This window comes from Alternaria viburni (genome assembly GCF_023758015.1).
Source record: "Alternaria viburni strain BMP 2772 chromosome Unknown scaffold_23, whole genome shotgun sequence".
NCBI classification, from domain to species: domain Eukaryota; kingdom Fungi; phylum Ascomycota; class Dothideomycetes; order Pleosporales; family Pleosporaceae; genus Alternaria; species Alternaria viburni.
Window position 1 is genome coordinate 288209 of NW_026055792.1, and position 25773 is coordinate 313981.

The 25773-nt window shown below is 52.5% G+C and overlaps 11 protein-coding genes and 1 non-coding gene across 12 annotated transcripts; 5 read left to right on the plus strand and 7 right to left on the minus strand.

The window, feature by feature from the left end:
* Positions 1–459: 459 nt before the first annotated feature.
* J4E79_009095 (uncharacterized protein) lies at positions 460–2673 on the minus strand (the record flags this gene model as incomplete). The annotated part of the gene is made up of 4 exons (XM_049357947.1): positions 460–804; positions 853–1683; positions 1742–2511; positions 2571–2673. The coding sequence occupies 4 exons, from the start codon at positions 2671–2673 to the stop codon at positions 460–462; spliced, it is 2049 nt and encodes a 682-aa protein (XP_049207546.1).
* Positions 2674–4141: 1468 nt separating this feature from the next.
* J4E79_009096 (uncharacterized protein) lies at positions 4142–5209 on the plus strand (the record flags this gene model as incomplete). The annotated part of the gene is made up of 2 exons (XM_049357948.1): positions 4142–4439; positions 4488–5209. The coding sequence occupies 2 exons, from the start codon at positions 4142–4144 to the stop codon at positions 5207–5209; spliced, it is 1020 nt and encodes a 339-aa protein (XP_049207547.1).
* A 4-nt stretch (positions 5210–5213) lies between these two features.
* On the minus strand, positions 5214–6190 carry J4E79_009097 (uncharacterized protein; the record flags this gene model as incomplete). Its single annotated transcript, XM_049357949.1, has 3 exons — positions 5214–5452; positions 5502–6025; positions 6081–6190. The coding sequence occupies 3 exons, from the start codon at positions 6188–6190 to the stop codon at positions 5214–5216; spliced, it is 873 nt and encodes a 290-aa protein (XP_049207548.1).
* Positions 6191–6959: 769 nt separating this feature from the next.
* On the plus strand, positions 6960–7719 carry J4E79_009098 (uncharacterized protein; the record flags this gene model as incomplete). Its single annotated transcript, XM_049357950.1, has 2 exons — positions 6960–7497; positions 7616–7719. The coding sequence occupies 2 exons, from the start codon at positions 6960–6962 to the stop codon at positions 7717–7719; spliced, it is 642 nt and encodes a 213-aa protein (XP_049207549.1).
* A 262-nt stretch (positions 7720–7981) lies between these two features.
* Positions 7982–8067, plus strand: J4E79_009099. The gene has a single exon. It is a non-coding gene; the product is annotated as a tRNA-Asn (tRNA).
* A 522-nt stretch (positions 8068–8589) lies between these two features.
* Positions 8590–9406, minus strand: J4E79_009100 (uncharacterized protein; the record flags this gene model as incomplete). Its single annotated transcript, XM_049357951.1, has 2 exons — positions 8590–9222; positions 9284–9406. The coding sequence occupies 2 exons, from the start codon at positions 9404–9406 to the stop codon at positions 8590–8592; spliced, it is 756 nt and encodes a 251-aa protein (XP_049207550.1).
* A 3124-nt stretch (positions 9407–12530) lies between these two features.
* Positions 12531–13739, minus strand: J4E79_009101 (uncharacterized protein; the record flags this gene model as incomplete). Its single annotated transcript, XM_049357952.1, has 1 exon — positions 12531–13739. One exon carries the CDS (start codon positions 13737–13739, stop codon positions 12531–12533), a length of 1209 nt encoding a protein of 402 aa, XP_049207551.1.
* A 641-nt stretch (positions 13740–14380) lies between these two features.
* J4E79_009102 (uncharacterized protein) lies at positions 14381–17497 on the minus strand (the record flags this gene model as incomplete). The annotated part of the gene is made up of 2 exons (XM_049357953.1): positions 14381–17145; positions 17203–17497. The coding sequence occupies 2 exons, from the start codon at positions 17495–17497 to the stop codon at positions 14381–14383; spliced, it is 3060 nt and encodes a 1019-aa protein (XP_049207552.1).
* A 556-nt stretch (positions 17498–18053) lies between these two features.
* Positions 18054–18926, minus strand: J4E79_009103 (uncharacterized protein; the record flags this gene model as incomplete). Its single annotated transcript, XM_049357954.1, has 1 exon — positions 18054–18926. The coding sequence occupies one exon, from the start codon at positions 18924–18926 to the stop codon at positions 18054–18056; it is 873 nt and encodes a 290-aa protein (XP_049207553.1).
* Positions 18927–20731: 1805 nt separating this feature from the next.
* Positions 20732–22347, plus strand: J4E79_009104 (uncharacterized protein; the record flags this gene model as incomplete). Its single annotated transcript, XM_049357955.1, has 2 exons — positions 20732–20939; positions 20993–22347. 2 exons carry the CDS (start codon positions 20732–20734, stop codon positions 22345–22347), a joined length of 1563 nt encoding a protein of 520 aa, XP_049207554.1.
* Positions 22348–22769: 422 nt separating this feature from the next.
* On the plus strand, positions 22770–23248 carry J4E79_009105 (uncharacterized protein; the record flags this gene model as incomplete). Its single annotated transcript, XM_049357956.1, has 3 exons — positions 22770–22806; positions 22871–22963; positions 23052–23248. 3 exons carry the CDS (start codon positions 22770–22772, stop codon positions 23246–23248), a joined length of 327 nt encoding a protein of 108 aa, XP_049207555.1.
* A 214-nt stretch (positions 23249–23462) lies between these two features.
* J4E79_009106 (uncharacterized protein) lies at positions 23463–25284 on the minus strand (the record flags this gene model as incomplete). The annotated part of the gene is made up of 4 exons (XM_049357957.1): positions 23463–23481; positions 23529–24577; positions 24896–25209; positions 25260–25284. The coding sequence occupies 4 exons, from the start codon at positions 25282–25284 to the stop codon at positions 23463–23465; spliced, it is 1407 nt and encodes a 468-aa protein (XP_049207556.1).
* Positions 25285–25773: the final 489 nt, after the last annotated feature.

Consider the following 25773-nt stretch of genomic DNA (forward strand, 5'->3'; position numbering starts at 1 on the left):
CGTTGAAGAGAAAGGGTATGATTAGAGTGTTGATTATGATTGAGACAGTCCTTCCGGCCTTGGTGTCGCGCGTCTATAGTCTAGAATCTTGCATCGACCCGTCCTCGTCGTCCATTGCGGATGTGTGTATGACGGCCTCGCGCCGTATCTGTCTTTTCGAGCCTCCGTTTCCCCATTTGCATATCCCAATGCCTCATCCGCCGTTCATCCATACCTTGGTCCCTTCTCGCCAACTGCCAGCGCTTGTCTCGTCCCGGAGCCTAGTACCATCTTCAAAGCACGAAGCCTCAGAAGAGTACAATTGCCCGACCGCAGGAGGAGCACAGTCCATTCCAGACTGTTGCTGTACGCCCAAATGTGGCGATGGCGATTGAGAAGGTCGGGAGAGGAAACAGTACTTCTGAAGTGGCATACAGCGCAGTTCGCAATCCTTATGGATAGCCTCGATGTTTTGCCCCATCACCTATCATAGGGAGCGTCCGTCCTCATGATGTAGATCTCGCCAACAAGAACTACCAGACCGACGAGCATGGTGATCGCGATGATGGGCAGATTGACGCGCGCAAACTCCAGACCACCAACACGGATGTGCTTTCTGCCCAGAATATCGCGCCAGAGCATGCCTGCCAGCGATGCACTGAAGGCGAGACTGAAAGCACCGTAATTCACACCAATCGCCATGCTGTATATCGTGCCCCAGAACGTTCGATCGGATATTGGAATGCCGTTTTGACGGTGGATTTCTTGCCACGATTGTACCACCCTAGAGATGAGAATTGTGGTGCCGATGTTAGTTCCAGCAAACTGGTCCAAGGTTAGCTACTGGAGTTTTATGATGAAATGAACACTCACGTTACACAGTATGACTGAAACGAAGCCCATGCCTCCAATCGCACCAACCGTCCCTGTCTTCTCAACCCAGTGGTCCCACCCATGTGCAAAGACCGGAACCCAGCCCTTGGTGACCAAAGCCTGGACCAGCACGAACATGCAAAAGGCGAAAGGAACAAGCGCCAGCGGAAGGTGGTGGAATACGGTCATAGTTGTCGGAAACGTCTCCTGTGCCCATCTATACGTGTCTGCGACGAGTGACGCGAGTGTGGTTGGCATCGGCCTCTTGGCTGGCTCTAGCCTCTTCTCGTCCTGCGATACGAGTTCAGCGCCCATCATCTCCCGTGTTCGACCGCTCAATATGTGACTGGACGCCTCAGCCAATGGCCGCGACTTCTCCTCGGGGTTCAGGGCCGTTTTGTGATCCGCTTGAGTGGCGGTCGCGTCCAGCTCTTCTTGTATGACAGACTGCCTCCTAGTCTCAGCTCTTTCAGCAAGTGCGGCCTCTGCTCTGCGTCGGCCCTCGTGGGCGATCTTACGTGTCTCTGCCCGGTTGAGCCAACCCATTGTGAGATCGAAGATAAGCATGACGAATGCAGCGGGTAAAGTGACCCAGAACACCGGACGTTCATGAGAGCCTTGAGAGGCAGCATTGATCGCCAAGACAGTAATCAGTGTAGCTGCCATGATGGCTGCTCCAAACATTGCGCCTTTCCTATCCAAGAAGGGGTTCAGGACTTCCTCGAGGGATAATTTCTTCTCTTGTTCGTCGTCGTCACTGTTGGGATCGCTTTCGTTGTCTTCGAGTGCACCTTTGGCGAAGGGAATATTGGGATTGACCGGTTTCTTGTTCTGTTGGAGGAAGCTTTGTCAGCACATACTATAACACCTCGCTTGTGGGAGTGCTTACCTTGAGCTCATCTGGAAGATCTTCCATCTTGATAGAGGCGGGAATGAGAGATTCGTCGTGGAAGATGATGTACAACAAGAAAGGATACAGTACAACTCCCGTGACAAGAACTGGTACGATAATGTTGGCCGTGTACTTGATGAATGTGATCCCAAACGCGCCGGCCAAGACTAGGTTGGTCGGATTGGATGATACCAGTATCGCCGATGCGATGTTGGCGACCGAGAACTGTGTGAAGATCCACGCCCTTGGATGCTTGATGTTGCTTGATACACGCGTCATGTACGACAGGAACGCAGTGCCAGACAAAATGACCGGATCGTTACCGATGAACGCAGTGAGAAGGAAGAAGAAGGCATACAGGTAGAAGAAAAGCCGGTGACCGACTTTCCCTCCTTTCTGCAACACCTTGAAAGCTAGCCATCTAATGAGACCGGAAGCATCAACAGAAATGGCGATGTAAGCAAGAGAGAGGAAGAACAGCATGATATCGTATGGAACAATACCCTGATCACCCAGGGTGCCACCCTTTACTTCTTTTGCGCCAATAGCAAGGATGGCTAGTAGAAAGAGATCCGCTACCAGAGGTGTCGTTATGAAGTTCATGGGAAAGTCGAACCGGACGAATGGTCCAGGCTTGCCATTCCGGACCCTCGTTGGGTGTTGTGGTGGTGCAATGATGCGCAACGCGCTCATGGTCTTGACGAATGGGGTCCATATTATCCGCGGCACATAGATGGGTATGTGGAATGGAAAAAGAACATTGATGTCTACAAACATTTGCTCGTTAGTCCGCCATCTGCAATGTCAGTACACACACGCTACTTACTTGTCAATACGAAAACAATGAGCGTCACTATAGAGCGCCACTCTTTGATCTTGCTAGTATCAAGGTCAGGCCTCTCTGTCTCTGTGGCGCGCTGGTTCAACATGTTGCGCCCCGTAGCAATGCTGGAAATCCACACTGCAAGATGATCTTGGGGCCAGAAAAACCCCAGGAGGTGTCCTGACGTTTAAAACGTGCAAGAACAAGCTTTTGGGTTCTGGGTAAGGGCCGATTGATGGGTACGTACGCCCGCTAGACGTTGCAGGCGATCTGTGAGCCGGCGTGCCTGGACCTCCGTCGCAACCGTGAACTTCAGTACCGATGCCGAGAAATTGCTTGTACGATGACGCGCGACATGGGCATGGCGGCAGGCAAGTGAGGCTCTTGTATTGTCGCAACATCTGCAGCCCAGGAGGCTGAGCTCGCAGCCCAGGATGACAAGATGATGGCATCTCGGCGCCGGTTGGGCCGCTAGCAAGTAGCGCCTCCCGTATCGAGAAAGGGTCCAGCGCTGACAGGTCATGCCTTCCACTCAGCCTCTCGCCCTATGCAACTGCGACAGGCGAAGACGATATAGTTCACCGGTAATCTGCATTGCCCCAAACCATTGGAGATCTACATGGCACGCCTTACCCCGGAGTCGCGCCCTTATGCGCGCTGCGCAATACCTATGCCGCTGCTCTTCCTTCGTGTCGGCTCATCCAGCAATGTCTTCATCTCATCTGTCTTTACCCATACCAGGGAAGCATGTCTGCAACTACAGCGCTATCCGACTTTGCGACCGCTACTTCGTCCGCTACAACGTCTAGCCCAACGCTACAAGTTGTTTGTGCCTGGCCCATTTCGTCCAACTATGGAGCAGGGTCGCGTGTTAGTACCAACTCCTTACCACGTGTGGAGCGGGTCTGGACCTATCAGAAAACTAATGCATGAATACAGATCCTGTACTATGTTCTCGTTGCCGCATGTGTAACTTTTCGCAAAGCAGAATGGCTACGGAACACCTGTCTGGCTGCCGTTTTAATTCTGCCGGCCATTTCGGCCCTGCAAGCCCTCGTGCTAGCAGCCGCGCATACGAATGGTCAGTATAACGGCCACCAAGAACTCCAAGAAGCGCATTTCTGACCAAGAACCCTAACAGGCGGCGTCGATATGGACATTTATGGCGTAAGTTCTTGGTGCCAATATGCTGTGCGACAAACTCTGATCAATCGTTTTCGACTGTGCAGGCTTTCCAGTTCTGCGCAATTGGCATTTTAGCAGCGCCTCTCACTGTGAGACTGTCGCGAACTTATTTCCAGTCTCCCGGTCGCAACATCATATTTCTCTGGACGATACTTATCCTGATGGGGCTGTTGGCCCTCTGCGTCGAGTTCTACCGGGTCACTCCAACGGCCTGTAGCAGCGACGATAATGGGAGTTCTTTCCGAGGTGCCGCTAACTTTCCGTACGAGCATGCTACTTGCAATTTGACGTGCTCTGAAAGCGTGGGTCCAAATTCTCCGATGCGAGGCGGATCTGCCGCCGATGTCTATGTCATTCCCGTGCCGCGCATTCTGACTTTCAACGCCGCCATGCTGCTCTCGGCCGGATTTTGCATACCTGCGATACTGTCCCTGATCTTCACCTGGGATAAGATTCTGGAGATCAACTGGAAGAGACGACGTCACGTGGAGCCGCTAGACACTCGGATCGAGGGCGCCAACATGACGGTTGGAGAGTTGAAAGGCATCAACAACGTCGTGAGAAAGTTCTTGAGTGTCATAGAGATCCCCTTATTCGGCGGGGTGATCATCACGATCATTGGGGTTGGCGAAGCAAATTTCTTCAGTCCTCAGGTGCGGTATATGACGGAACCTATGGCTTCGATTGGTGAGTAGTGTAGCGCAGTGGTATGTTCGGTGCTAACAGAGTCCCCAGGGCAATGGTCACCCATAGCTGGAACAATCTTGGCTGCACTTGGCTCTCTCTATATCCTGTGGTCGACTGGTGGTGATGAGGCTCCGCAGGAGAAGCATGTGGACCACTGTGAGAACTCTGGCTCATCGCGCCCCAGTCGTAGCAGCGAGCGACGACCATCTCCGCGGCCTCCCTCCTCCACCTACTTCAGCCCCAAGGGTATGGCAGAGAATGGCTTGGGCATACGCTCAGAGTCGCCCAATGCTATTGAACTGATCCCGACTATCACGCATCCCGGCTCCGAAAACCCTCAACCCAGCCCTTCTTCTTACGATGATCAACAAGAAATCACCCAAGCTGATCAGCCGACAGCCGGTAGAAACGTCGTGCGTAAATGGCTGACGTCTGCTGGCAATTACCTCGGCGACGCTGCGCATGAGAAGCTCGATACAGATCATGTCGGCAATGACGAAGACACTCATAGGTTTCCCGAAGTTCCTGGCGAGATCCTACGAAATCCCGATCTAGAAAGGATCAGTCGCACGTACAGTAAGCTCCGCGAAGAAAGGGAAAACAGCGTATATGCGGCAAGCATTGCATCTACATCAGGTATCGAGGGCAGTACATCTCCGCCACCTATACAGGATTCGCCTCGTCCCGATATCAGCCCTGTCCGTCGACCAGAACGACGGGCTACGCTGGAAGTACCAAAGGAAGTGCATCGTAGGAGCGAGAGCCATTGAACGCTTATAGACCAAACCAGGCTTCCGATACGGTCAGATGCGAAGGAACACTATGGCCTACCCCTACTGCCCAGATACCTTCGACACTCGGTCCGAAGTCGTCGGTGCGGTAGTTGCGCTCTGGCGTATCTTTCTTCGAGCTTGTCGGCGTGGCACTGACGCCAAATACGTTAGTCCACTGCTTCAGCGTCTCGTCGTAGTTCTTCGGGCTCAACGTTCCATCTACCGAGCCATGCCAGAATTCTTGAGAAGTCAGTACTTGGTTCACGAGCGTACAAGACTTGGAACTTACGCATGCGCGGTCGTGTTCCGTTATACCCGGGATACATCTCCCGAACTACGTCACCCCAGTGCTGCGCAGTCGAGATGGACTGCCCGCCAGAGCAGGTGTTATTCCATGCTGCCGCTGCCCCAGATGCAGAGACGAAACATCCAGCCGGTACACCCGAGTATAGAGACACTGCGCTGATGAGCTCGGGATAGGTGGCCGCCAGAACGTTGCTCATCATGCCACCTGAGGAGCCACCCGTCACGAATACTTTCTTGGGATCGATCTTGTACTTGTCGATCGCATAGATGATCATGTTCGCGATAGCATTCGAATCGCCACCGCCGTTATGCGATAACGAAGCTTTGCTGGACACGTCCCAGCACTCAGTCGTGGAGCTCGGCCAGACCGTCACGTAGCCTTTGCTATCCGACCCTTTCTTCCATGGAATCAGGGAGTTTTGGAAATACTTCTGTGCCGACGACTGGCATGAGTGGATCGCCACGACTAGCGCATCGCTTTTGACCTGGTCAGGCACATACACCCACCTGATTAGCGTGTCAGTCATTGCAACCTTGGAAAGGAGGGACGTGGATCACTCACATGCCTGGCTTTGCTCGCGCGCTACCGCCATAGTTCGAGACTTGTGTCAATTGCGCAGCGAGAACACCCGAAGCAAGTGCGAGGGTTGCAACAAAGGTTCGGGCGAGCATGTTGGAGGAGCTGGAGGTAGTTTGGCATTTCCATGTCGGAGCTTGGTCACTATATACACCCACAAGCTCCGCATTGACAGAGTGGGGTCGACTGTCATTCGTGGAAGTCGATTTTTTCGTCTCATCATGTAGTGTTTGTATCTTGTGGCACCACATGGAGTACAACAATCATCAGAGCCGTTATTAGGTAGCTCCGGATAAAGAGCGAGGTGCTCGCAATCAAGCTTCATACCAAGCATTTTCGCACATTACCCGCATATGTCTGTATCCCTGCATTCCACGTCTACCACTTTGCGACTGCCGATGTGAAACACAAGGACTTGATGTTACTGGTTGGCCCATCCTCAGAGTCTAATCCAGCTACTCTAAGTGCCGAACGAAGCTTGACGTCAGGCGCAGCTTTTAGACAAGCCTCGCGATGCCTGAAAGTAGCGCAATATAGGGACAGAGCAATGAGCAAGTGCTGCTTACAGAGGTCCGCGGATAGAAGGGTGGCTGGGCTGAATATCTGGTACGTTATATGAGGCCGACATTGGTGTCATGTGGGGAGCTTCGCGAAGGTCGTCCTGCTTACTTTGAGGCACTTTGAGCAGACAAGACATAATATCCTCCTAAGAATAGATCAGCTTGCTCAAACAGTCACTTTTAATCGCATTCCGCTCAGGGTAAGGACATTCACGATGTGGCTTCTCCTCGCAGCCACCGCCGTACTCTTAGCCCGTCGGGTCTCCGCTCATGGCGGAGCTTTGAACTATACTGTCGGAGACACATGGTACCCTGGGTAAGGCCAAGATGCAAACTCCTCAAAGAACGTAAACAAGTCGATCCAGTTAACGCTCTTCACAGCTACGATCCTTATGGCGACCAGGCCATGCAGGATGCTGCCGCATGGATGCCACAACGAAAATGGATTTCCAACAACCCCATTTTCGAAACCACCAACACGTCTCTTTCCTGCAACACCCCTGGTACACCCGCTCGCGCATACATACCCATTCGCGCGGGCGATAACATAACCGCCGTGTACTCGTACTGGGTGCATACTGTCGGTCCTATGATAGCCTGGATGGCATACTGCGACAACGCCGAGAATGACTGCACGACCTTTTCTAGCGAGACGGCAGATTGGTTCAAGATCGGCGAGAAAGGGTTGCTGGAAGGTAGCATCGAGACTGGAGAGTGGTTCCAGAAGGTGTTCAGTATGTGGGACGGAAGTCCAAGTCTATGGAGTGAAACGGTGCCTGTGGGGCTGAAGGCGGGAAGGTACTTGGTGAGGCATGAGATTATCAGCTTGCATTCCGCGAATAGTACGTCCAAGGTTGCTTCCTCCAGATGCAGCTCTTTGAGGATGACGAAAGGTGCAACGCGCTAACTATCTGGGGTGGCCAGAACCACAATTTTACCCCGAATGCGCGCATTTGGAAGTCACGAACGATAAAGCGGAAGGATCGATTCCTAGCGAGAAGTATATGGTCAAGATTCCAGGCGTGTGGAGTATGGACCGTACGTATGCGAATGGCCGGGTATAGAGCATGCGGCTGATGATAGATAGAACCTGAGATCAATATCGACATTTACGATCCCGAGGTCTCGGCAAAGACGGTACGCTCGATAGAGACACGGGTTGCTGCAAAAGCCTTGTGCTGACGAAATCACCTAGGTATACAACATCCCGGGTCCACCTGTATGGACTGGAAAGCTGTAGGTCGGCATGTGGAAGGCGTAACGGACTGCGCAGGCCCTGGAATCACGGTCCAGTCAATCGAGGATTTGCACATCACAATTCAATTATCCTCTGTGGCGCAATTGGCTAGCGCGTCTGACTGTTACAGCTTGCAGTCATCAGGAGGTTGGAAGTTCGAGCCTTCCCGGAGGAGTGAATTTTTTTGGCTGGATGTGCGGCAAGATGATACATTGGTGTGGGTTGACGAAGGAGTATATTTTTGAGATGCTAGGGTTGTGGGTAGTGGCATGGAGTGACAGCTACCGAGGATCCACATGGCTGCGGCTTACATAACCGGTAAACGTCATAGATTAGCGCTATGGCCACGCTCCTTCCTGCGCGTCCTAACAACAACACCACGCGTCGACATATACACAAGACGTCGAAAGCGGCAGTTCATACCGCCATAACGCGATATAACGCGTGCTTCAATGTGATCGCGATATTGTTCGTTTCAAAATTCTCATTTGAAGTCTTTTGCCGCCTGACTGCCAAAGCTCTCCAGGGCTAGCACTATCCCAACGCACACTCCATACCAACCACCAAGCCTATGCTCGCCCACACACCATGCTATAATGTCACCTTCTTCCGATAGGCCTTGGGAAGTTGAGTCAATTTGGCCCTCCGGTCTTTCCACGGGCAACCATCCTTAACTTCGTGAGCGTCTTGCCTCCTCTTACGCCGGTCTCACCGCTAGACCCCTTGTCTCACTTGACACATCGTCTTCCTTGACCCAATCCTCGTAAGCTTTTGCATTATCACGGTCTCTGCGTGCTCGCTGTCTCTTGGCTTTCTTGGTATCTTTTCGGCGGGGTCGGGCGTGGGTCGTGGTAGGTGGACATGGTGGAGACTGCCCTACTTCCTGGCCAGTATCCTCTTGTTCGACACCAGGCTCCTTCTCGAGGCTTCTCTGGAACGCGGCTTGGTCTTGCAGCTTCCGGTATCGGTTCTTTTGAGGTTCGGTCATCCTTTTCTCCTTCTTCAACAACCTCTGTTCTTCCGTCTTGTCTGCCACAGCTGCATCGTGCTCAGCCTTGAATGACTCGAAGATGGCCTTCCACTCGACCTTGACATTTGGGTAGTTGTTGCGTGCGTTCTTGACGTCGAGGTTGTAGCCCGCTAGGTATGGATGCACGGCGCATCCCTTAGGGGAGATGCACTGAAAGCGCTGCCCACAGATCACGACCTCGTCGTATGTATCTGACTTCTTGTCCTTGTCGATGACGGGAGCGAGACACCAGCAGAAGTGCAGCGCGCTAACACATCTGATTGATGGGCCGCCGCCACACTCCTTGTCTTCGCAGTGATGCTGTGGTTGGCGAGGTCAGTGTTTTCTCTCAACATAGGTCTTGTCCCTCCCGGCTACCTACAGCGCTGCTCATTCTCTCTTTGGTACGAATGTTTCTCATCATGGCGGCGTTGCTGTCGTTCTTGATATAGTGGCCGAATATCTCGTCCAGGTCCAAGGAACTCTGTCGCGCGTAGTTGGGCATCTCTGTGGCGATTTCATTCGATGTTTACTAGATCGTAGAGGTTTATGGGTAGCGCAATCGAGCAGATAGAGTCGGGAAAGTCGCGTAGGTCAGTGAGGTTGTACCTTTCGTCGGCAGAACGAGGGGCCACTATTGGTTGTTGCAAGAGTTGTACGCCTTTACTACTCGGCTAATAGGCACTATTTACATTGTTATTGTCGTGGTTGCTGCCTATCGATATACTCGGCTCAGGCTGCCTCGCTCGCTCCGAGTATCGCCGACATTGTGGCTATCTATCCCTACGAGCTTCACTGGAATCGTATCTGCCGAGAGCCCCCTGAGTACATCCCCACTCAAGGGCATGATGATCGGCCGCTGCGAGCCGTCACTCGAGCTCTGACCGGCCCACATCACGATAACCTACTAGTTGTTCTTCTAGCAGTGATTGACACACGACGATGCATATATAATGACTGAATCGTTAATCAAATAACACTGGGTTGCTCCTCCCCGATCCCACCCCCGAAAGAAACACACCGCATTAGACACCCCCGTCTTAGTACACTTATACATATACTAGAATCCTAGGCTCCTAGCTAGGCTCGCATGAGGAAGCATAGTCGAGGTCTCAATTGTATATGTAAGATGACAGTCTTTATCAAGATCGTACTCAAAGTGTTGGTAGTTACAATTAGGTGTTACATCCCGCAGCGCACATGTTACAAGAGACGAGGAGTAAAGATTATATGTAGTAAGTAAGACTATGCTCCATGCAACTTTATCTAAACCTATGTCATTTTCTTACTACATAAAATGATATGTACGATGCGTAATATTGCCTATCACAATAGACTTGATGATACAAAAAAGCCTTCGGCCAAGAGCAGTGTGGACAGCAGCTACCGCATCAGCCATGAATTGCGCCAAAGAACAGAGCAGAACGTCACACGGTGGAAGCCTAGTTACTATCTCTACATCTAGCCAAAGTAAGAAGATACAATTAACATACACTAACTAACACTCTAATACTCTTGATCGAGTAGTTGAAAGAGACGTATCTGCCTCGGTAGCGCAACGTAGCGTCCCTTGGTCCTCTCGTCCATCAATCCGCACGTGTTTCCCACTCTTTTACGACACATGCTTCCTTCGAAAGAGAGCGCTACTTGGGCCTCGTAACATCTTCTTCAGCTCCTGGTTTTCGTGTGCATTCCATTGCCAGCTCCAACAATCCTTGCCATCCGTTATGAGTTTCCAGATCTCTGATAAATGTCGACAATGTTACTATGGTATCGACATCCGTCTCCAGTTTGTACGGGGTTGCTGTCGTATGAAAACCGAACCTATCGCCCGCAGTCATGCGTAATTTGCTGCTTATAGCTTCTACCATCTCCATTGATCGTTGCTGGATGTCGTAAATAAGTCGAGAAACGTCCCTGGAAGCATAGGAGGTGAGTAGTGGTACATCGATTGATGCAGTCAGTGCTGGATCACCGATCTGCATCCCCTTGTGGCGAAATCTCCATGAGAAGCCAAAAACTGCATGAGTGGCGCAGGTAGTGACGCATCGTGAATCGCAAGCTTCAACTAGAGCTCTCGTGGAAAGAGAGTCCACTGATTCAACATACCAGGACAATCCGACTGATACGCCACTTTGCCCAGAAATGGTGCGCCATCGCGGAGTGTACATTGCGACTTCGAGAATACCGTCTTCGCAATGCTTAAAGGCTCGGGACGTTTCTGTAGCCATAGAAATCTCCAGGAGCGAACCTCCAGTGCGCGCGTACCGACTGCCATCGGCACCGCGTGGTTGCATAGACGGGGCTTCCATCAGTCTCAGACCAACGTAACCGCCCATGTAGTCGTCTCTTTGTCCTTCGATAACATAACGATTGTACTGTTCGGCAAATTTGAAAAGGGAAGACTTGACAATGTCTAGCGCTAGAATTTGCTGGAGGAGCTGCCATACGCTGAGGTTATAATGGGCGATACTGATAAGCCTCAAGTCTTTTTCAGTTCCTTCCAGTAGACCAAGCAAAGCGAAAACACCGTCTAGAGGGACTGATCGAGGTAACATTCCAAAAGTCTCGAATAATCCCTCAAAGGTCTTCCACTCACTTCGATAGTTGAGGAGAGCGAACATGTTATATTTAGTTGGCGTTATTCCAGTTGAACTGTCGAAGAGAAGAGCACCTTGCATAATCTTATCCAGTTTACTGTAGGAAAGTTTGTCTTTTCCTAACAATAAGTGGACGTCCTGTGCAAGAATGAATTCCTGAACGATCCACATCCGCGACCAATACTCGGCTTTCGCAATGTACTCTAGCTGAGATCTTTGTCGTTTACGTTGGCGTTCATCTCTCAGGCACCAAAAGTACAACTCGCTTACGTACTGTCGGTTGAAAATGCCAGTATGAGGCAACGATTTGTCGTAGCCGAGCCAGCTGTAAACGCACTTGGCACCAGAATATATTCGTTTCATCTCTTGAACTTGATGACTCCGCTCTTGAATGTCGTCCTGGTTGATGCATATGGCATCTAGCCATATAACTCGCGGCTGGTAACGGCTGCGGAAAGCTTTCAAAAAGCGGAAGAGATTGTCTCGCACTTGAAAGGGCCCGCCATCCAGAAGTATAGATCTTTTCGGCTCGGGCGGACCCCAGACATAAGAGCCAGCGATATATTGGTCTCGTTCGCGTGAGATTGAAGACGTGAATGATTCGCATCGTAATGGAGAACCTTGGCGCAGGCTAGGCAGCACGCGCAGAAGTCGAAAGCTGTCACCGTCATGCAAAAGAGGCGAGTATCGGGTAGAGGCAGCCTTCTGGACCTGCGTTGGGTTGGCAGGGACATCGGTGCTTATGTTGTTTGTTGACATAGCGAGCAACTCTCGCTGAAAGGTAGATTCCGAGCTTCCACTGTTAGGCGCAAGACAGTAGCATCGATTGAAAGGCGTAGTGAGGAGGTAAAGTAGGCAATCAGAAAGGAGGCAGTACGGTTGAGCAATCCTAGAAAACTTGGCAGCTGACATTGGGCCAGTACCGAGGCGACACGAATCACACCATCCGCATGAAGCTACAGCATGTACAACGAAAACATGACGTACACCTCCATAGCGACTTGGAACTCAGAATACCGCGTTGAGTTGTTAGTCCCCAAACTCGATGAACTCGCCGTTCCTTCCTCCCGACAGCTGTTCCGCCTTCTTCTCCCATTGTCCCATAAACCACAATGGCCAGCCTCTCGCTCGTTTCCCATACGCCCGTCGCAGGGGCTTCGACACAGAGTGTGCAGTCTCGAGGTATGTCGCCCTAAATGTATTCCACAGCTGTCTACCTTCGTCGTCTGTAGCAGCAGGATCGGGGAAGTATGGATCGTTACAGGTCACCGCTGTGACTAATCGCTGTATGGCGGCTTCGGGTCGGTCGAAGGAGAGTAGCGAGGCTTTGTCGAAATCGAGGATGTAAAGGCGCATTTCATCTGACCAATGATGTGTTCGGTCCCATCGGTTCTGTCTCCAGCTGGGTTTCGACATCGGGGCGCCGAGAACGAGATTCGGGGGCTCGGAGGAGCAGAAGGGCTCTGAGGTTTCCAGCTCGCTAGCAAGAATGACTTGCTCCCCATCCCAGTTATTTTCTCCTCCAAGTACAAACTCGATATCCATACCGTCTACGAGGGCATGCCAGTGTATGATAGCCAGGCCTGTAGCCATTTCTTTTGCCAATTCCATCGCCAAATTGTCGTCGAATGGGAATGATCTGAGGTCCTCCCTTGTTAGAGGAAAGTTCCAAAGATGTTCCGACCTGCACAACGGTTCGTCCTTGCGTGTTGCCAGTCCAAGATATGGCCGTACAAGACAAAAGTCGTTCTCGGGATTGGCGAATACCGCGGCCTTGGATGTAGTGAACTCGTAGCGCGTCATCAGAGCCTGCCGAAGCTCAGGGCCTAATGTAGGGATAAGGGACAGGGAAAACAGGAACGGTGCCGTCTTCCTGTCTTCGGCTTCCGTGAAACAGCCAGCGAATTGTGCCCAGAAGTCTTCTTTAGCTTCATCTGCCATCCAGCCCTTGATAGCTGGCACCCTGGGAGTGTAATCTTTGATTTTCCAGCCGCGTTCTGACTCCGTCAACGATCGATGTACGTGAGCCGTCAGCCGTATATCATTCCATAGTGCGTCTCGGTCCCGGCCAATCTTGTATGCAGCCGTGGAGAGATCCACGCAGGTATAGATGGTGCCGCATGTGCCGCGACCGATAACGTGGAGATCTATGGGGTTGTCGCCCAATGCGCGCGCTGAACTCGTTTGGAAGCCGTCTCGAGGGTTATCGTTCGCGTGTTCGTGCTCTGCTTGCGCCATGGTGGCAGCTCTGCGAGGAGAACAGGTGGTCTAGGTTGCTATTAGAGTATCTGCAAAGTTTACGTTGTATTCTTCGACAGATGCGATACAGTTGCTAGATATTAGCCAGGCGCAGTTGACTCAGAAGGCGAGCCATGGTTCCAGGGTTCGTTCTAGCATGATTCTCCAATCCAGGCATGCCAATTGGAGCGCGCGCAGACGTTACGCATAGTGTATTCATCGGTCGTGCTAGAGTAGATGTATAGAGTCGTCAGGTTGCGATAGCTTGCATGTGTGAAGCCCAGTTCGCGCTCGCATGCGCGTGGATCAGTCCGCGTTCTGGGGCCGTGCCCAGGCTAGACTAGAAGCGTCCCGCACGTGACCACGTGACAACGATGACGCCGTCTCAGAACCTGCTACTAAGCGCGGCGAATGTCTGTCATGGTGCAGGTTTATATCGCTGTTCTACACACGTGAGTTATCCCTCGATTAGGATCAACAGACGTTTTTGTACAAGATGTAAATTACAGGACCTCGCATTGCGCTCGATGCATCGAAGAACATCGAGGCTCGTACATCGTGAGCGTACAGTTTTTACATACATCATCCGCATGTCTCATGCATGCTTCTACTTCATAATCCACAGGCCACTTAGCATATTTTCATTCCTCCACAAAGAACCTGGCTGCAAAGACGACATCGTTCTCGCTGAACACTCCCTGCCTCTCACTCTTCACCTGCCTCAGAATGCCCTGTTTGTTCTTCTTGTCCTTGCTCTCCGCGTACGCAATAACACAATCCCTGTTTAGCGGTGGGTTGCTGTTCGTCTTCAGACGTGTGGGACTGCGAGGCTCCTTCGGTAAGGTGCGGTGGAGGTTCTTGCGTTTCTTCGTAGCCGAGGATTGAGGTGTAGAGGGTTCGTGGCGCGCAAGTTGAGGTGTCGTCAGATTTGAAGTGAGCTTCACTGGTGACGGGGTTTCGTTGCCGCGACGTGATCCGCGCAAAGGTTTGCGTTCCGGTGAGCCATCTGCTTGCGGAATAGGAGCAGGAGACGATCTAACAGGTGCTTGAGGTGACCGGGTGTATGAAATTGGCTCCATATCAGGCTCAGGAGTTGTATGTAGGCTGGATAGAGGGGAAGATGTAGCAGTGTCCCAGATCTTAGAGTTCTGGACGACCGGTATCGCGATCTTGGACGATGGAGCTGCGTCAGGCGTGTTTCTCGGTTTGACGAAAGAGCGAGATCGACGTAGTCGCGCAGATGCTTCACGAAGTATCTCTTCTGGATCTTCGAACCAGAATGGATTTGCCTTTGGGCCTTGTACACCAAGAATGTTGTTGCTAGAAGTTGTACGACGCGAGAGTCTTGATTCGGTTGCATGTATACTCTGGTTGCTTGAGTCAGGCCCCAGCTGGTCACCATGCAGCTTGACCTCCTCTACTTCAGGTCGTTCACCCGTTAGGATGAAGTTCTTGACAGTAGATGCGGGTTGTTTCAACACAACATTCGGTTGGAAAGCGCTGGTCTCTTGTGGGTTGTCGATAGCGAGGGGCAGGTCAGTCTTCGCGTGCTCTAATGGCGATGTAGGCGGCGGCGTTCCCATCCGGACCGTACCTTTTCTTGACCCGCGAAATTCGGTGCTTGTCTTCTCTGAACCAATAGATCTTTTCTGTTCATCATCCCCTGGGGCTATGTCGTGTCGAGCCGGATTCTGTGCGGGGCGATTGGAAGCCAATTTCAAACGCAGTTCAGGCTCCCACCTATGATCCAGTATGATTGATCTATCTTGCCCATAAACTACCAAGCGTCTGACCACGATGTTGGAATTTGTCTTCACCGACTGTTTTGGAGGAGATTCTTTCTTCGGAGAGACGCTTCGTTTTGGCTTTGTAGGTACTGAGTAGAAAGCTGCTGGCGGTAACGGCAGGGACAGTCTGCGGTCAAAAGGCGGAAATGACAGTTGTGGTGGCTGAGAAGTCTGGTATTCTTGGGGGTTTGCGACTTGCGGTAACATGTTTGGTTTGTAGCTCTCGGGAGCTCCGCAGAAGTTGGGCCCCATACCGAACGTGGTATAGTCTTGACGCGTGTATTGGCTTTCGGGTAAGCCACCACGTGGTTCTCCAGACGGAGAACCCGCATGCAGCCTATGCCTTGAGGGTGCGTGTCTGAGTCCTGGTGTATGTGTAGGAATAGGTGATGCGTACTGGTAACCTGGGCCCTGAAAAGCCGTGGGAAAGCGATCAAGCGGACTAGACGTCAGACCGGTGTTGTCGCCCGGAATCTGACGCATGAGATCACTGGGTGCAACTCCTCCCAGCGTTGGATCCGAGAATCGAATCGTATATGGCGATGGGAGCATGTGAGTCGTGTGCGAGTTTGGGGTCAGATCTGGATAAATCATCTTCGGGGTGAACCCTGCACGCGACGTGAGCTCCGCTTCTGAGATGTGTACTGCGTCCTGCGTATGCTCTTGTCCAGTCTCCGATGCACGCGGTGCGTTGGAAGGGTCCGCACTTCTCCGAACTGATGAATACGCAAGTCTTGGATCTGTCGTGTTTGGTGCAATAAGTACTGGGACGTTCGACCTAACACCATTGGGTGGTGGGTTCGACGCTGTCAAATGTTCCATGGTCAGAGCGGATGGCAGCACAGGTGACACATCCCGCATCGTCTGCACTCCGGACCGGAGAGCCCGTCTCTTTGTATGCGACCCATACTCTGGATCGCTGTCTCCTTCTGCATCCACATCGATGACCTCTGAGCTCGGCTCGATGGTATCTTGAGGTTCCGTCTCACTCTCGCTCTTGCTAGGAGCATCGACACGTAGTTGCATAGTCCTGCCGTCGGCTTCAAGCACGAACGGGTAACTCTCGTCGATCATGCGCTTCGGTGCCTTCAGATAGCCCACGCCACTAGTGAGCTTCCTACCCTCTCCAGATGTGATGACCACGTCAATGACTCCGAACGTCTTTCCACCTGGCCTTTGCATAGTGTGTTCTTGCTCCGGCATCTGCGTTGTCGCAAGCGCGTTGAGGAACTCGGCAGTGGGAGGAATGTTGCCTTGTTCGTCGGTACCCCGCTCGCGTGCTTCAGCTTGGAGCGCCTGACCAATGTGTTGCCATCGCTGTTCTACCGAAGGTGGTGTGTTGTTCTTCACAGTACTGCCATCTGCGGCGACTCCGGGTGGTAGGATGATCCATGGCCGCTCAGCGAGAAAGTCGACTCTAGTGCCCGCGAAGACCTGGTGATGGTCTTTCGAGCCAGATTTGCCGTCATAGTTGGGCATGGCCAAACATGCGGCGAGTGTTCCATTGAAGAAGACTTCGATCTTGAGCGATGTTCTCTGGTTGTAGAGGCCGGAGACATAGGTCTGATCGGAGAGGTTGACGTGGAGGGTAAGTGCTTTCAGTGTGAGCTGCGAGACATCTGAGAAGCTATCGTTAGCCGCGGTGGTGCTATTAGTATTAGGCAGAAGGTACGCACCCTTCGGCGCACCCTGTGCGTCCCCAGGAGCTTCCTCTTTGTATATGTCACTCCCGACCCGGGTCTGCATAAAAGGCGCTTTTGCGAGCCAGTTGAGCTGGAAGGCGGCGTCATCACCGGGGAAAGGCACCTGCTCTTCCTTCAATAGCTTGCTCCTCAACAGCCTCTTTTCAGCTAATGCAGACTGCTGCTTGGCTGCCTCTCCCTTTCTCAGTATGATCTTTGCTGTAGTCGTATCACCGAGCGGAATCGCGCCCAGGCGCACCGAGACGCCACGCGCGAAGTAGGTAGGCATATTTGCAGGTGAAAGAATATACACGTATTATGACATGGCCGTCGCCAGAGGCAATGCCGCACTGCCAGGCAATGGGGTATTCTCGAGTCGGTTGGGTGCGGTAAGGCCGTCTAGAGCGTGTCGAGCATGGTGGGGGTGTATGGGGGACGCGTTGCGGTGACCGAGCGCTGCTGAAATCGCGTGACGTATATCGTGGGCTTCCGTTTCCGGCAGGTACCTCCAGTGCTCTTTCCGCGCACTCGTCCTCACCGCCGTGGCCAGACTTACGTCTATGAAAATTCTACCTGACGTATAGCAATCTTAAATGTACCCAGGTGTCATGATAGTGGATTTGGTCAAGAGAATATACACGCGATGAATAGAAGTGATAAAGAAGCGAATCGAGCAGCTTTGAGAGAACCCGACGCGCCAGCAGACCATGTAGAGAGAAGACTGAGAGTAATCATCCCAATCGCAATGAGTCTATCCGCACGAGGAGATACTTACACAGAACGCCTAGATTGCGTAGAATTTCGCCTCAAAAGGGTACGCAGCTGACGGCAGCCGACACCGTGCATCAGAGCTCGATTTCACCCCCGGACTCAACGAAGCCTCCGCCGCTTCTTTGCTGCTCGGTGCCATTGACCCCCCAATCGTCGGTAATGATGCCAATCGGTGGACCGCCTAGGACATCGCCTAACTCGCCTATAGTCTTTTCGTACACACTCGCAACACCGCGCTCTTCCCAGTCCTCATCTTCCTCATCGTCGTCGTTGTCCTCGAAGCCTTCAAAGGTCACAGTGCCTTGACGTCCACCTGCGTCTGCCTCTCCCTCCGTGTCCGTGCCCGTGTCCATGGCCTCGCCCACGTCTTCCCCGTCACCGACCACGCTGTCTCCACTCAGTACACGGGCGACCGTGAGCCTGGTCCGGTCTACAACGCCCTTCAAGCGAACCTTGTCTGTTGTGGTGACTGTACGACCATTCTCAAACCCAGGTAAGAACTCTCCGGTCGCAGTGTCGTGCCCGGTAAGTAGGGATGAGAAGGCGTAGTCGAGTTTTGAGAGCAGACGGAAAGTTGCCTGAGCGGAACGCGTTGAGGAACCGAATAGCGGGAGAAAGTCGGCGGTGAGGACGGCGAGGTTGAGCAGATAGGGTATCTGGAGGTTCGGTGATCCGGATACCCAGACAACATCTACCAGACCATCGAGGTCTTTTGCGACTTCCCAGAACGCCGTGTATCCTTCCTCGCCCGGCGCCGGCTTGAGCTTTCGCTTCGTCATGCGATTGTCCACCCGCTTCTGGATGCTGTTGACGCCATGGTCGAGGTAGCGTATCAGATCAGATTCCCTCGGGCCGCCGGGCTTCAGCGGGTGTTTGCGTGCTTGTGGGAGGGGCGACGCGTGCTGTGACGGCGCGGACGAAGCTGGAGGAGTAGGAATATCGGCCATACTAAACACCCTGGAGCCTACGTTGACGTTAGATCGCCTTCTTTGTACACTGTTATCTTGTTGTAGGCTGCAGACCTGTTCAGGTTTCCTGTTATACAAGGCGATAATGTGTATATGGTTCCAGGGTTTTGTTCACCGTCACGGTGGTAGGTGAAGACGCAAGGCAGTGGGCGAGGGGTGAGGTGCAATCGTCATTCTACGCCGTAGGGTGAGCGCGTTCTTCTTCGTCGCGTGCAGGATCGACCCGCATCGTGAGTTTTGAGCTGAGAAGTTGAGCTGAGAAGTTGCACTGGTGCTGCGATAGCTGAGCGCGGAGCTCCTGATGGCGAGATGACGTTCGCGGAAGGTTCCTCCGTCATCCCAGCCCGTGCCCTGGATCATCCCGCAACACCACCTGCATCGCATCGACAACAGAGTATCGCCCAATTGTCGCCAAACCTCCGACACCGCATCTACCTCTGCCGTTGCTTACCATCAATCTGTTGGTGGGCTTTGTTTTGTCATCAGGTACTCCTATCACCGGAGAACCTGCAGTAGCTGAGGCAACGACAGTCACGCTCACGGCTTTTCCAACGGACACAGGATACGTTTCCGCTAGGAATGCGATACGACGGAAAACTTGCATGCTTCGGAATAGCATGCCATCGGAGTTCAGCTGCTATGCCGTGTATCTCACAGCAAAGTAAGCCGCTGCCGCCATCGGCCCGTCCTGAGTGGCCAGGAGCAAGACAAGGGCGCTGATTAATCACCACCGCGCCCTTCTCCAACGCGTGCGCGTGCGCCCTACATGCAAGTTTCATACGTCCGCGACGCCGATATGCATGTCTAATTAAGCCGCCAACAATCAACCATGTCAGTATACTTATGATGGTCCACCAGGCGTCGCCCCTTTTCTAGAAGTTTTCTTAGCTGCAAGAAAGGGAAAATTTGCTAACAAACGCAACTTCGGAGAGCCCCGATTGTTGGATGAGGTTGAAACGCGACGTTTATTGACTCTACCACTTAACGGCATAACGTTGAAAATTTGCAATGAAGCCTATGACAAAAGGTATCCACCCGTCGTGTACTCTCAGCGCGAGTAGTCAGGAACGTGTCGCGCTTGTTCAACTTTTGTGGCATGAGAACCTGTAGGGCTGGTTTGAGGCACATAACTGACCGCCAGAGTACCGCTATGGTTGGTGGGCGGGCCGCAAGCTAGCACGTTCGCGACGGGCAAGATCACAGAATCTGAGAAAAGCACATTCGAGACCATGTAACTTGTGGAGACGTCCTGATGTCGTCCAGTACTCAGCTTTGCGGAAATGTAGAGACAGGCACCTGTATGGGCTTAGCGCACGACGCTATTGGAGTCAAGGGCGTGGTTTGTGATGGATGCAGGATGACTCCCCCGCGTATCCGACGGCAAAGCAAGCCATCGCTCAGCGCATCATCCATCTGCAGCATGCAACCTTCTCATCACCTACCAGCCCTAGTTTTGTGCCGCTTGCAAATGACTCAACCCAGGGCGTGCCTGAGTGCCATGTATAAGACAACCTTAAGGCCCACTTGTTTGTGGTGCAGTCCTGGAGCAGACGTCTTATCTTCACTCGCCACCTACTAGTCTGATCTCTGCCTATTCGCACTACCCCAGCTGCCCAGCTCTCAGCTTCTCCGCATTCGAGACGTCTTATCTGAGCAGGCTTGTTCCCCGCTTTCTGGTGCGACCTCGCCTTGGCTATTGCGACTAGCAAGCCGACCTTAAGGCACGCGACAGCATCGACATGTCTTCTCCATCGAACACATCAGTGTTTGCGCCACCAGACAGGATGCAGGCGCTGGGCAATCAAATCGGCTACAAGGTCCGCAACATCTCGCATCATGGCCAGCCTACCATCGTGATCGATCTCAACGACAGCAATGGCCACTGCTACAAGTTCATCACAAGCTATTCTTCCATGGATACTATCGAGGGCACAGTCACCATCACTGCACCGCACGATACTCGTTTTGAGGATATCGACATTGCATTCACTGGTAAGCATAGATCATGCACGAACTTAGCAATGATCGTATCTGACAGCACACAGGTACAAGCCAGGTATATGTGGATAGGATGACGACTACGCCAACAATGACAGGACGAACAGAGGCAAAGCACCGGTTTTTGACTCTTAGACAGCCAATAGACCAATCAAACTTCCCCTCCCCAAGAATTTTTGAAGCTGGAAGACCCTACAAGTTTCCCTTCACGTTTACCATCCCTTCGCAACTACTACCAAAAGCCTGCTCGCATACAGTAGTCTCGGACCACATACGCGAAGTACATCTCTCACTACCACCCAGCATTGGCGATCCCGATCTTGCTGGTTTTGGCAGTACACTGCTTGACGACCTTGCACCGGAAATGTCAAAGATCACCTACGGAATCCAAGTCAAAATCGCGCACACCCGCGGATCAGAAGGCATCTCGGTGCTTGCTGATAAGCTGAAGAAGGTGCGCGTGAAGCCAGCCTTTGCAGAGCAGCCCCCGCTGAACATTGACCACAATGACGAGTACCGATCGCGACAGGAAAAGACAGTCAAGAAGGGTTTGTTCAAAGGAAAGCTCGGGACATTGTCTGCGAAGACTATTCAGCCGCCGCCTCTTGTCATTCCGGGCGCAAGATCAACAGAGGGCAGAACGATCACGACTATGGCCAAGTTAGTTCTACGTTTTGATCCCACAGAGGAGACCAGCGCACCACCGAAACTCGGTTCATTAGGAACAAAGATGAAGGTCGTGACCTACTACGCCTCAGCTCCTAGGCAGAATCTACCGACGCGGTCTACGCTCGGGTTCGATCTGTCGCAAGGCCTGTACTCCGAGTACGTGCCGCTGTCCAATCTTTGCATCGCCTCCGCCCAATGGGAAAAGCACGATGCGGCACAAAACCCTAGCCCAGAAAGCCTAGTTCGACGCGACTCTGGTATTAGCGATTGCTCAACTCTGAGCGAAGCGGAGAAGGCCTTTGCGATTGGCATACTACCTGCATCCAAGGATTACAAGCAAGGTGCCTTCTACACAGCACAGATCTTGGTGCCAACCACCCTTCCTATGACACAAAACTTTATACCGACATTCCATTCCTGCCTCATCTCACGAACATACACCCTCGCGCTGCAGTTCTCCGCTCACGGAAGCTCGAGTATACACCTCAAGGTCCCGATCCAGATCTGCGCCGAAGGCAGTGACACTGGTATTGAGAATGCTAGGGCGAGGAGTGTCGAGGAAACGGCATTCAGGGCTGCCTCTGATGTGTTTGCACCACGCAGTGTTGCACCTCCAAGCCCAGAAACGGCTCGCAGCGCGAGTGTTGGCACGCGTGAAGAGATGCCGCCCGGCTATTCAGCTTTTGCGCCGCCCAGCACGAGGTACAGCGTGAGCCATTCTATCGTGACCTGAAGATGTCCCAGGTTGTCATGGTTGAACCAGTGACGGGATCAAGATAATTTTGTTGCGCAACAAACTGACGATTATCGAGCGATGTTTTTCTTGGAAACGGACCTTGCTTTTCGGCGTTTTGGTAGGGAAGAGTGGCAGGGTTTTCATTCATCGCAGCGCAGCTCATGCTCTCTTTGGGTCGCCTTTTTCTATCGTTAGATCGCTCACCAGATACCCATACACATAGTAATGAACTTAATACGTTGTCATTCTCATCCTAGTTGCATCCTCTGTTCTTGCCCATTTCTGAGTAATGGTGTCATGATGTCTTGGCACGTCCGTGCTAGCCCCGGACAGCTTCCCAATCACCTCATCTTGTGGAACCGCATCAGCACACCATCACGCACAAGCATCGCTTTTCATCAGACCAACGTAAAGAAACAATGGCAGAGCATCCGTCTTTCACATTGGCAGGCTTGTGTAAGTGTCACGACGCCATCTGCGTGTCTAGTTGTATGAGAGCTGACCGAGAAATGATGTGTAGTGGCGGTCGGAGGAACTGCTGGCTATCTCCGAACACGCTCAACACCAAGCCTTGTCGCTGGAATCGGATTGGGTGCTTCGTACGCTCTTGCTGGTAAGCTGTTCAGCCCATAGGACGTGTTTCTGGCTGCATTGAACGTATACAGCTGCTTGTGGGCGCTTCAGCTAACCTGCGATCCAAGGCTACCGTATCAAGCAGAACCAGGATTACGGCACTGAACTTGCGCTTGGCAACAGCATCATGTTGATGGGCTCTGCGATACCGCGCATCATGAAGACCGGCGGACGCGCGCCTGTGCCGATCGCTCTGGGTGCGACTGGTGCGCTGGCGACTTACTACTACCAAAAGAAGGTGCGCGAGTTCAGGTATGGTGTCTGAGAAGCACTCGGTCTCTTTGGAAAAAAGGACTATCATTGAACGGCGATGGCGCCTTGTACAACTACTCAGGGTGGCTATATACTACCCTGCTCTACTCTTGAGTATCAATACCCCACTCCCATTCTCTTCTACTGAGTATGTCCTTATCCGCGCCGTTTCCTCATCTCCGATGCCCTCGAGCTTCGGGCTTCGCTGCGCAATCATCATCATACCATCAAGCTGTACCCACGGACCTGGTGCCATCCAGTACCGCAGTGTTTGATATATGCCAAAGCAAGACGACGATAGCACGATCGCGAGGACGGCAACGGCTACCCACTCCCAGCTCAGACGCGGACTAGACCCGTACAGTTGCCATTGAATGGGATAGGATACAATCTTATCTTCCGATTTGGAAGGCAGAGACGACGGAAGAGGAGACCAGTACTTATTACTCATGCTGAGGATGTTCTGGAATAGGATCCCCATAACGATCGACAGGCCCATGGCGTCGGAGTTCACAAGTGGATCGATTGCCTGTAGGTTGCGACTCATCAATAAGAATTGCGGCAGTAATCTAGTCGATGGAACCAATAGCTCAAGCCTCGGCATGACGTCCCGTGCCTGCATACCTACTCCATTGGCAACATCAAAGTCGCTTGCAGTTGCGCGGTCGTAAACGATCTTCTGGTTCAATTCAGCGCCGTAATGGTTAAAGCTAAGGTCGGGACTTTCCCTATCCACGATCCACACATTGACTGCGTATAATCCATGTCGGAACAAGCTGGAACAAGTGGCACCGGCAAAGCCTAGGGATGGGACTGGCCCAAAATCGGTCATGATCACCGCTTCCGACGATTCGTTTCTAGCTGGCGGCCGGACAAGGATTGATGCCTCCGGGTTCAATGACTCCATTGGCGTGCAGACAGTGTTCAGCACCGGTAGTACGAGCGTCAAGTTACCGGTCCAACCGATCGATGAAGATGTTGGCTGATGGTCCGCGTCCTTGAGCCAGTTGTAGACACTGGTTACTTGCCCATCGTCTGCGGAGGCCGTCTCGACTGACCCATTTGATAGGCCGAAATCGGTATTGAGTGCAGTCCAGCGCTTCCATGGATCTCCGTCCAGCCGGTAATTGTATACATGTCTCCAGCCTTTCTGCGATTCCTTTACCGTGGACACAACATGCGTTAAGCCGGCGAACGCGAGAGAAGCGGACATGCCGAGCGCCCAGTCCCATGGTGGGTAGCCTTCCCCTCCAATATTGGATTGGCCGACACCGAGGATGTTTAGCCAGTCCACGCCGAGGAGTGATACTTTAGGATGCTCGATCCTCATTGTCGTTCGGTCCTGTGCCGTCGTTTTCCAACGTTTCTGATAGACAGGATACCAACGCTTCTTCGGTATAGCCACAGTGTTCACGGCCAAGCCTTGCAACATAACCGAGACAGATACGCAAAGACAAAGCAAACAGCGGGCAACGCTTTTCCAGCTCAAGCTAGACCTTCGCCACCTTGTGGCAAAGTTGCTAACAGTCATCCACGGCTTCGTCAACTCCTCTCTCAAACCAAAGTCGCTGTACTTCACACCGCGTCTATCACCCACTGCTGTAGTCTGTGCCATCCAGACTGTGATGAAGAATGAAGCCATGTATTCCAAGGAGCTCACCAAGAGGACATCGAGGCTCTTGTTAAAGAAACCAAGAAAGGCTAGCTTCAGATCCGCATCCACTTCTTCACCGAACACACGGGTCAGGCCTATGGAGATGTATGTGCGCATCGCTCCGAGCGAGATCCCGGTTACTACAATTCCGATGACGGATACGCGAATGGCCAGCATCCAGTAGTCGGCGAATTTCAAGCCCGGTCGGGTCGCCACAGCTGGACGGTGTCTGATCTTGGCGTATATATCCTTGGCGACTACCACGACTATTTCTCTGATGGCATCGTCAGTTCGAACGAGATGCAGCTGCCGTACTCTTACTTCAAGGCTATCAGTATCGCTTTGTAGCCGCGCATCCTATTTGACAAACTCTTCGCTGGGGCCTTGGGAGTCATATTCTCGATCTGTGTACAAACGGCGCCTTCGCCGCTACCCGTCAGTTGCGAGGCTGTTGGTTCTCACGAGCAATATCAACACGACACTAAAGGCTCAAGGGCGGCTATATCTTCCATGGTAAGCATGCAAGGCTGAGAATGTAGCGAGGCTGGAAGATATCCCCACGGCGTATTGGCTGCATGCATGACAGCCACAAACTGCACGAATGCTCTTATTTGTGCGACAAGACATCCGCGACTTCCACGAATCACACCTTCGAGAGAAGTAAAAGCCTGTTTTTTCACCGTTGATAAGGGTTGAGTTTAAGAATACCAATCACACACAGGCACAAGAGCAACGCGTCATCCAAGCCCGCGGATACTAAAATAAACGACTGCGACTCTTTTCACGAGCTGCTGAACGCGTCGCAAGCTTTGAATGGGCTGGGATTGCCAGAACCCATCCCCATAGGAGTGACGTGTGAGCCGAGCGTGCCACGGCCGCCTTCC